Source organism: Perca flavescens, chromosome 11 (assembly GCF_004354835.1).
Source record: "Perca flavescens isolate YP-PL-M2 chromosome 11, PFLA_1.0, whole genome shotgun sequence".
In the NCBI taxonomy this organism is placed as follows: domain Eukaryota; kingdom Metazoa; phylum Chordata; class Actinopteri; order Perciformes; family Percidae; genus Perca; species Perca flavescens.
In genome coordinates this window covers 16,221,030-16,231,506 of record NC_041341.1, presented here as the reverse complement: position 1 = coordinate 16,231,506, position 10,477 = coordinate 16,221,030, and the positions used below count along the sequence as shown (strand labels likewise).

Below are 10,477 nucleotides of genomic sequence, written 5' to 3'. Positions count from 1 at the left end.
CTTTTTAAAATAATCTACAGATTTCCTTTTAAGGTGAGGCATTTCACTATCACTCTAAAACAGCAAGGCTGTTTGTTTCGATAGAAAATATGAAGCTTAAGAGAGAGACCTGCCAGTCCATCGGTCTATCTGATTGGAGAGGACTAGCACTGCCCCCCAACTGCTCCTCCTTTTCGGTCCCACAGGAAGGTATATTTTTGCCAGTTCCTCCTTCTTTTTGCATATTCTATGATTTTTTAAAAGAGAGTTTCTGTTTAAACTAGATACACCTTTTACAGGTAAACAAAAAGAAGTTTCAGCTCCTTGAAGCTCCTGAAATGTCCAGGCAATTCCAAAAGTGTTAAAAAATGTTCTCTTAAACTACACAAAGATTTAAAAACAAACAAAACAAAACACAAGAGTGCAGGTACATGACATACTGGCTTTCCAAACAAGCGCATTAAAATAAGAATAAAAAAATCAAACTAAAAAGTGAAAAACTAAAATATACAACTCTGTATAACAAGTTAAAGCAAAGTCCTACAGTAGAGAAGGCAACAAACATGATTGAATAAAACAAACAAAAGAACAAAACAGGAAAACACTGATGCTACAAATAAATTGAAATATATGTACAAGACCCTGTTTTCCTTTTGTTTGTGTGTATGCACATTTGCGTGTGTATGTGAGTCTGGACGCAATTGCTGTAGAGTGTTGGTTCTTTAATGTGGAGTTCTTGCAAGTCCGTATCTCGCTAGTAGATGAAACAGTGTTTTCATTATATCTCCTGTAGTTCCACATAGAAAACATCCTCTCTAACAGAGGTGCTGTCCACTTGAAAAAAACAAAGGAAACTGTGTCCAAAATCCTGCTGTATCTCCATCACTTGCTGCCAGTTAACAACGGTTGGAACCAAATAGATCCAAAACATTTTTCGCCGTACTCACGGCCATAAACTGTGTTCCTAAGAGCTACCAGACGGAGCCCAGCCATGTCTGGCTCTGATCTTCCTGCAGCCGATGCTGAGCATGTTCTTCATTACCAGATGACGCTGGAGATGCTGGTTTCTCTTGGCAGCAGAGGGAGCATGGCGTTGTTAGCGTGTGCTTCCTCCAGGCTGTGCTCTCGGCTCTTCCCAGGAGGCCTCTGTCCGTTCAGCAGTGTCAGTGGGATGTTGCAGTAGGTGTGCTGGTTCCCCAGAGAGGAGAGAGGTGGCAGGGTCCCTCCTGGGGGTAAGTCATACTCGTAGCTGCGGTAGTAGTGTTTCTGCCTCATGGTGGTGTGGTAGGTGTTGTGGAAAGAGGAACGCAGCTCGGGGTGGGCGGTCGCCATGGCGGTGGAGGTGGCTGCTGCCATGGAGATGGCAGAGACGGTCTGCAGCTCTCCGAAGGGGCCCTGCTCGCTGACGTCCAGCGCCGGCTCGTGGGTGAGCATGGGCTCTGTGCGCCTGAACGGCATCTCGTACTGCAGCTGCTTCCAGAACTTGGAGTTGAGCTTGTTGCTCTTGGGGCCGCGCCACTTGATGACAGTAAGGGTTTTAATGGTATGCTTGAGGGCCTCCACCTCCTGGTAGTTCATGATGCCGCGCAACTCGGCACACTCGATCAGGATGACTTTGATCTCACCAGTCACCAGCATGTTGCGCAGCCGTGTCTCCAGCTCAAAGATGCTCCAGCCTCGCCGCACCACATAGTTGGGTGTCATAACTATAATGAGGCGCTTGCTCTGGTCCACACAACGTGCCACGTCCTCTATGTAGGCTACAGGAAACAAGAGGTAAAAAAAAAAAAAGAGAAAAGAACACACATGCATGAGAGCAGTAAAATAGTTGAGTAATGCACATTCAGTGTGTTTTGATCCAAAGATATGATTTAATGAGGACAAGAGCACAACACTTAACAATGATGGATGAACATACAGCATCAGACACAAAACACAAGACAATGACAGGTGGCTATTTTGCTGTCCACTTCCAGTATTTGGTCAAATAACACTTAATTTAGTCTGCAGTTTATAGTGTGAAATGAAAGATTAATGGACTGTATGTGTGTAAATAACATATATAAAAGGATGGTCTTTGTTCAGTTGAACATGTACCTTTTGTTCTGGTGCAGTGTAATGTATTATTATATGCATTGTATTCAGTACTCTGAAGGGCAGACCCACAGACAAAGCTAAGCGCTGCACTAAATGGCTCTAGATGGGGGGCAATGATTGATAAAGCTGCACAGTCTATAGGGTTAAGCTGAGTGTCTGCTACTGAACTGGGCCTGATGTTTCAGATCACACAACAGTGCCACTCTAAGCGTCTCTTTGAAACTTCCTAGGAGCAGGTAAATGACAGCAGCTGATACAAGAGGAAAAGACTGAGGGCGAGTACCTCCAAAGAGTCGTGTTTCATCCTGGTAATGCTCATTGGTGAGACCTAAACATAAACATTTTAACATTTAGGTCACAGGCAGAACACAGTACAGACACAGAAACATGCTCAACATAGTCGTAAAAGTGGCCGCAAGTTCCCTCACTCATCTTTCTGTTTCACATATGATTAATCACATATCATGTTTCCCTGATTGGACATTCATCTACAATGAGTTTGCTTGGCACTGATGCTGGCGGCAATTTTCTTTTGATTAAAGGAAAGAGGCGGCAGGGCTCAGAGCCTTCACACATTTCCCACTGATGTTTAATTCTGTCTGGACCAACTAGGACATGTTTGCGTTTTATCTGTTCCACATGAAGCCTACATTACAAACACGCAGCAATACTACTAACTAGAGCACACTGTGTACCACTGGCACAGACGAGCTACTAAGCAGTTAGCACGCATGAGAATTTGTTCAGACAGAATTTTTGGAAATGTATTAATGCACGGATGGGTGAAAACCAGGGAGAATGCTAAATTTGTTAAATATATCAGCTCCTGGTATACACTAAACCATATTTCCATGTCTGTACATAATATTAGAATAGCCAGTGTGAAATAATATGGTCTTCTTTTAGACAGTAAAAAAACAATAGGTTCTTGGCGATAGTATTTGACTAAATGTTGCCTTTTCCTTCTATTATTTGGAAATTTGGAATAATTATCCTCTCATTTGTGAGTGTGAATGTACTCTGCTTGAATCTGCCCAAACAGCACAAAACATTGAAACACGAGACAGTGACAGTGAAAAACAAAACTGAAGACAAATTACACACAACAAACAAATATTTAAAATTATTGAAGTTAACTAGTTACTGTAACTTGGGCTCAGGAGCAGGGCCATGCCTCAACCACACCGCTAATCACCTGTCAAGCCTACTTACTGTATAACTGGTTAACCCATCCTGTCCTGTTTCTCACCGTGCTTCTGCTTAATCAAACGCTTGCATCAATCTAAAAAGTTTGACTAATGCTACCTTTGATTACACCAAAGAATCAACTCAGCATGGATCTCAAACTGCAGAGCAATCTGTTAGATTCAGGAAATGATCTGTTTGAAAGCGATTCTCCTCCAGCCATTTCATTCCTGTCACTTCCAATATCTGCCACAACCTTCAGTCCACTCTCTCCTTCATTGGCTCCATGAGCTGTAGCCCATCATCATAGATGCCATTTTGGGGACACTGATGGTCTAAGGGAGTCCATACTCTTCCATTCCCATAACACAGCAGTTGTAGAATGATCTCATTATCCAGCCATCATGCAGTTCATGTGAAGATTTACATCTGCCAAACGCCAGTTCATTCTTGGTGCAGCTCACCACAACAGCACCTCTAATTTATTGTCCCGCTACTCGTTTCAGAAATGCAGACTCTTGGCCACAGAATTCGACATTCATCCCATACCAGTACCACCATTTTCAGCCTCAATATTCAACTAGCTCCACACTTTCAACTAGCTCCAAAACCTTTTGAATATCTGAAAGAAGCCATCCTTAACAGCCTTGCCCCACACACTCTCTCAGACTTCATGTCTATCTGTAATTTTATCACCCACGCTCTTTCCATTCTCATTCCCACGTTTACATGCTAATCAAAAGCTTGCGAAAACAAGAACCCGCTCTCACCTCCGACGTTTCAGGTGTGCCACCAAAGCCTTCCCTCAAGACCTACTGTTTCTCATCAAAACAGGGACAATGACCACTATATTCTGTTTTCACACGCATTTTCACAGAGTCCTCCACATTTCTGGCATATTTAAAGACTATTCCAGCCATTCTTTTCGCAGCGGCACAGCTTCCACAGCAGCCCGACTGGGCATCTCAGCTCAAACCAATAACGTCCTCAGTTGCTCGTCATCTCAGGCATATCGCTTCTACATTCGCAACAAGTCAGTTGACTCTTCTCCCAGCCTTCAATATATCCGTCTCAGACAGTCCAAAACGGACATGTCCCTCCTCCGCGTTCATCCTCTTCCTCACATCCATCCACAACATCCAATACTTCCTCATTTCATTAAACTGCTAAACTCACATTGTTGTGGTGTGGTCCTTGCTAGTAAATGAGAAAGTGTAAAAAATGTGCCACACACTGCAGCAACTACAGGGTACAAGCAACTATAAATACCCTCACGCTCCAATACAATACGATACATGAACATATATATATGTGTGCAAGCACGTATACACAGACCGTCACTGTGCTTACTTCCTGTTGGAATGAGGTCTCGATCTGGGATGAAGAGTTTGTAGCCGTAATGTTTCTCCAGGACATCAGGAAGGATCTCTAGGGCAAAGCGTTCCTCCTCCTTGGTCTCCTGACTCCACTGGTCAGGGTCCACTTTGGTGTAGGACAGGTATGCATCGTAATCTTTGTTTTCTGAAACACAGTGAGAAACAGCAGGGAGTGGCACATGAATAAGGTGCACTAAATGCATTGATATCCAGCTCAAAAGACACAATATCCTGATGTCCTCATGGCACAATAAAAAACGCACATACACATGACACTAGATGGGCAAATTTATGTGGACACCTAAACATTACACCCATATTTGATTAAAACCAAATCGATGCAGAAGTCAGTATTTATAATGATGACTTTTGAAAATGGTCATTGTTTTCATTGATATGCTGCATTACTGTTAATATAATGTAGTCTAGAGTCTGACTTCATACCATTTTACAGTAAAACTTACTTTCATACTAGACTGATTATAGCGTTTGTTCTGCATCAACCACAAAATTCATTTTTATTCAAAACACCAAACCAATCAATCACTTGTATGTTTTCTGTAAAATTATGTTTTAACAGTTTCTACTCTTCCAGGAGGGCTTTCCACAGAACCTAGATTCAGTGATTTGCTCCCATTCAGCCACAAGAGTGTTAGGAAAGTTGGTCACTGATGTTAGGTGATAAGGTTTGGCTCGTAGTGGACGTTCCAGTTCATCAAGTTCCAGTTCACCATTTATTTCTGAATCTCTCTTTGCTCATGTTGAAACAGGAAAAATACTTCTCCAAACCATGCTTAAGCATCCTTAATTGGAACAAAGTGGCCTGGATAAAAACAAAACAGCCACACATCAAAAGTAAACAAAAGCATTTGGACAGGGGTGTCAATATACCTTTGGCAATATAGTGTATATGAGAAATAAATTGGGGTAGATACAAAAATACCCAAATGAAGACCCAGGCAATACCCTATTCCCCCACCTCGAAATGATTTCCCAGAAGACAGTGGGAAGAACTGAAAAGGCAGAAAATAGACGATGGGAAAAAAAGCACTACTGGTGACATGTTCAGTGAGTCCTAGTCATTATGCTCTGTAGAAACGGAATTGTGGGCCAGCCAAATAGGGAAGAGGGGCTTTTTCACAAACTCTTTGAGAAATGACTTAGCTTTGAATTTCACTGGAAAGGCCAGGGCTGCACTTGATAAGATCCAAATATCAAACACTGCTTTCAAATTAGCAACAAACCTCAAATTAACCACCTAGCAAACTTGGAAAATCAAAAACAGCTTGTGTCTGTGGGTCCCTGACGGTATAACTGGAAGTTTGAGTCAACAAAACATTGTGTAATAGAAAATTCATGCTTCTGTAGAAACAATCCAATGACTCAAAAATGAGTTCAGTCTTTCCGGAATTTTTGAAAAAAAAAAAAAAAGCAGTCAAAATACAAAGCAAAAAGGGAATATATTGGGATACAAACAGAAGAATTGTTAACTGAAGCAAAAGTTAACTGTAGAGAAAAGTTGCGCTTGAATTTCAGGCAGTTTGAGGCCTCCCTATAGGCCTCCCTATATGTCGCTCGGGGAAGGAGCTTTGAGCCCGCCCGGTCCCCATGTCCTGCTATGTGGCCTTCGACAGCAGAGGGTGGGCATCACTCCATGACATATTGAGACTGATCTCTTTTTAAATGGGCAACAAATTGAAAAACTGTCTCCTCTCTTCCCTATGCACTGCAGCCATTGCAGCAATGTACACGCACAATAACGTGCACCTCAACACCAACAGTTGAGAGAGAGAGAGAGAGAGAGAGAGAGAGAGAGAGAGAGAGAGAGAGAGAGAGAGAGAGAGAGAGGAAATGGGCTGCTGTCAATGAGATAGTAGAGGACATTTGTATCTACCAGGGAGTCTGTTATTGATAGAGGGTCAGAACAACCGTATGCACATGGGTATACAAACAGAACATATTCACATCCATAAAAACAAACCAACACAGGCACATACACAGTCATCTATGCTCGCTTGACTTCTTATTTTGGATGAGAAAGGCCTGGTGAAATAAGTGAGAACAAGTTGGAGTTCTTCAGACAGCAACAGAGAGAGGATTTGGTTGTGATGCTTTGTGCTGTCTTTACCTCCATCCACGTCCTCGCTGCCAAATTGCCTCCTATAGAAAAGCATCAGCTCTATCTTGTAGCATTTGTAGAGGGAGATGAGGAAGATGAGTAGCAGCAAGATCGCTCCCAGCCCTCCTGCCAGCTCTACGGTGTACATGAGCTCTGCTGAGGACGACACACAGACCAAAAAATATATTTATAACTGCTATATTTATAATCAAGGTACAGTACGGTGAATACACATACGTCCTATGAATACACAAAAACAGCTATTGACTTATTTCTGCAGCAGGTTGGACTCATAGGTTGTCTTTCTTCATCTTCATTTCCCTGTTAAAGTCAAAACATGAGGCACTTATAGGACACATTTACATTTGCTGGAAGGCTGGACAATCATCAGCATTTGCAGAGCGAAGCAGCATCAATCTTCAGGGGGAAGAGACACGAGGCTCATAATGACTTTGATAAAAATGAGAGGGCACAGTGCAAGGAGACACATGGAAAATAAAGAAGGGGATGATGAGAAATTGGGCTCATTTCCTTGGAGGAGCACAGCAATGACACAGCTCTGCACTGTGGCTCTCGTACATAGTGGGATGGAGGCATTTTCAAAACAAGAGGCTTCAGTCTACTCGTGTCACTCTCTCCCCTCTCCATCATACATCTTTCTCACTCTCGCTTCTCCTACCCTCTCTTTTCTCTCCCTTTGTCTCTCCATTCATTTCTCTTCTCTATTATCTCCTCTCCATCTCCCCAGAGACCTAGCTTAGGAAAGGATGAGTTATGTTGTGTATGAAAGCAGCATTTACCTGGTTGGCTCAGCCAGAACAGATTTAACCTTATATCTCTGTCACTGTGAACTGGAGCACTGCATGGCTGCCATAGCAAACGCAATGCACCACAGATATGTACATTGCAAATACCTTTACATTTCTTTCAGTGGCATGTTCTCACTTTAAATGCAAGCTTTTTTTTTCAGTAATCGTCTTTCCCACAAGCGAGTGATAGTTTATTTAACCCCAAACAGGTTTAATTTAAGGCTTAATATTAGACTAAATAATACCACTCTGTAAAAAAACCAAAGTGTAATAATGACACAATGTGGTTTTATGTGGGGTTATGAGCCGGACTATTTCTTGACGACCGGGTGCAATGACAACTGGAGACTTATCTGGGACCCAAGATGTAAAGTTACTGTTTCAGTCTTTATGCTAAGCAGCTGCTGGTGGTGGCTTCATTTTCACCATACAGACATGAGACTGGTATCGATCTTCTCATTTAACTCTCGGCAAGAAAGCAAATAAGGGTATTTCTCCAAATGTCAAACTAGTCCTTTAACTTATAAAGACAGATTTTCTGTATCAGTAGGCACATTGCCCTTGATATTTTTGAACATAACTAATACAGAAAGACAGCAGTGTTAAAAACTTTAATGTTTTTAACTAATAACCATCCTCCCTCTCTAAGTTGTTAATGTTTCACTGACCACTACGTCCCTTTGGAATTCTCTCTTTTCATTTCTCTCCTTCTTCTAAGGGAATGAAAGGCAGCCTGCAGAGGCATTCACATACCTGCTGCAGGGCTTATGAGTGATGCATTCAGGGAGGGAAAACATTAAATAAACATCAGAATAATGTGTCAGACAGACAGAGAGAGAGACAGAGAGAGAGAGAGAGAGAGAGAGAGAGAGAGAGAGAGAGAGAGAGAGAGAGAGAGAGAGAGAGAGAGAGAGAGAGAGAGAGAGTTAAATGAAGTTGTCTTGAGTCTAAAAAGACCACTCAAAAGGAATTGGGCCATCTACAAAAGACGGTCACAGAGACGGAGATTAAAGCAGGGAGACAGACGGATAAAGACTTAAAATGTAATTGTATGCTGAACTCATTGGCCTGTTGGGAAAAGCTTAGGACCAATTTGCTGTTTAAACAGCCATCAAATTACCTCTTCCTACAGGGTGACAACCAGTGCATGAAAAGAGCTTCAGACAAGTCATGCTAGAGAGCCAAAATAGCTACACAGCTGCTGGAGCACATGTAGAGAAGAACGGCACAACCACATGGAGCTCAAGCACAGATTGTTAACACACGCGTGAATGGAAAAAGAAATAAAAAATGGACCAGAAAGGGCAAACAAAAAGATGTTGTTTAAAAGAGTGCTGTAAAGTCTTTGGGGTATAAAGTGAGCTATATGAAGTCTTCTTTGTCCTGTTAAATTAAAATTAATTTAAAAATTAAATACATTTTTTTTGGTACAATGGGTTTATTTATTGAGCTTTCACCACTGAAACAGCTGCTTGCTGTGTCTGGAAACGACACTAATGACAGCAATGGGAGTCAATCAAAGCAAGCAAGCAAAATTGTTGAGCTGAAACGTTCTCAGGTGATAATTCTCTGTGGGTTTGTCTCTGCAAATGACCCCTTTCATTATTACTATAAAAATATTGATTAGAGCAGCTTTAATCCCTTTAACCTAAAATAAGCAGAATGCTGTGCAGCCAACTTTTGATCACAACACACAGAATTTTGTTTTGATGTCCTAGTTTAGATCCTAGAGTTTCCAAAGATACCAAATATGTCTGACTGACGTTTGGGAAAATATGTATAAAATGACATGCACAAGACATCTAGAATATTTCCATTTGATGAAATGGTGCAGCCAGACTTTAAATATCTCATTCATCATATAGCTTTCATGGTAGTTGGAACAAGCTGATACAGAATATGTATGATAGTGTCAGACAGTGTGGAATAAGATGCATTTTCCAACCTTAAAGCCACTGACAGGGAAATGAAATGCAAAAACTGGATGTTAAGGGGTTAAAGCTCCTCAAGGTTTCAGTTGGAAACTTCAAAAAGCCCTTACCCCGCCTGAAGAGCTGGATGGTAGCATGGCGACGGCCGTTACCATTTTCCACATAACAGGAATAATTTCCCAGGTCCTCCTCCTCCAAGGAGTCAATAGTCAAGGAAATGGCCACTTCCTGCTCCCCAAGATGCTCCTTGACAATCCTGCAAGACAAACAAACGAAAACGTACTCAGCAATGCTTCTCTGCAGCACTAGTAGAGAAGTGGCTTTTCCCGGTTGAATCAAGTACCTCTGATCCTTGCTTATGTACAAGAACATGTAATTAGTGAAAGTGAATGTGATGGCAAGCAGCATTTATGTGATATAGGGCTTTAAGAGTTGTGATCCAGAGTACAGCAAACACAGAACACATTATGTTCTAATTCCCAACGGTTAAGCCATAAAATGCCCGTGAGCAGCTTGTTTCAGTACAACTGTATCTCGATGAAGCCCTTCTCGTGTTACTGTAAGTACTTCAAGGTATGTTCATTTCTTTTCTCTGCACTCGAAACATATGAGAAATGAAAATCAATAAGGGTTCTTCCTCAGAGTGTGCGGGGGGTGAAATCAAATAATGGCGATCAGAAGAAAATCTTTTTATAGCGGCTGCCATGGTAACGGAGAGAAGGAGAGAAAGTAATATTCCATAAAGTAAATGAGTGTCCCCCGCTGGGCTGGTTGAGCCTGATGAAGGAGAGAATGGGGAGATAATGCTCCCTCATACCTCAGACACACTACTTAGCCCACTTTTGCAGCACCCTCAGCAAAAATTACACTTTGGAGGAAACAGTGCAAATGAGAAAGAGATCTGTTTGCATGTGTGTGTGTATGTGTGTGTGTTTGTGAGCATGTATCATCTACTGTATGTGTTAACGGCTGTGTTGAGAA

The 10,477-nt window shown here is 41.9% G+C and overlaps 1 protein-coding gene across 1 annotated transcript in view; it reads right to left on the bottom strand.

The window, feature by feature from the left end:
• Nucleotides 1–686: 686 nt before the first annotated feature.
• il1rapl1a (interleukin 1 receptor accessory protein-like 1a) overlaps nt 687–10,477 on the bottom strand; it is a 187,501-nt gene continuing 177,710 nt past the window's right edge. Inside the window, exons 8-11 of the mRNA XM_028591960.1 lie at nt 9,607–9,752; nt 6,766–6,909; nt 4,612–4,782; nt 687–1,739 (exon numbers count right to left, since the gene is read on the bottom strand). Coding sequence (XP_028447761.1) covers nt 1,018–1,739; nt 4,612–4,782; nt 6,766–6,909; nt 9,607–9,752 — 1,183 coding nt within the window. The 3' untranslated portion in view covers nt 687–1,017. The remainder of the gene's footprint in view (nt 1,740–4,611; nt 4,783–6,765; nt 6,910–9,606; nt 9,753–10,477) is intronic.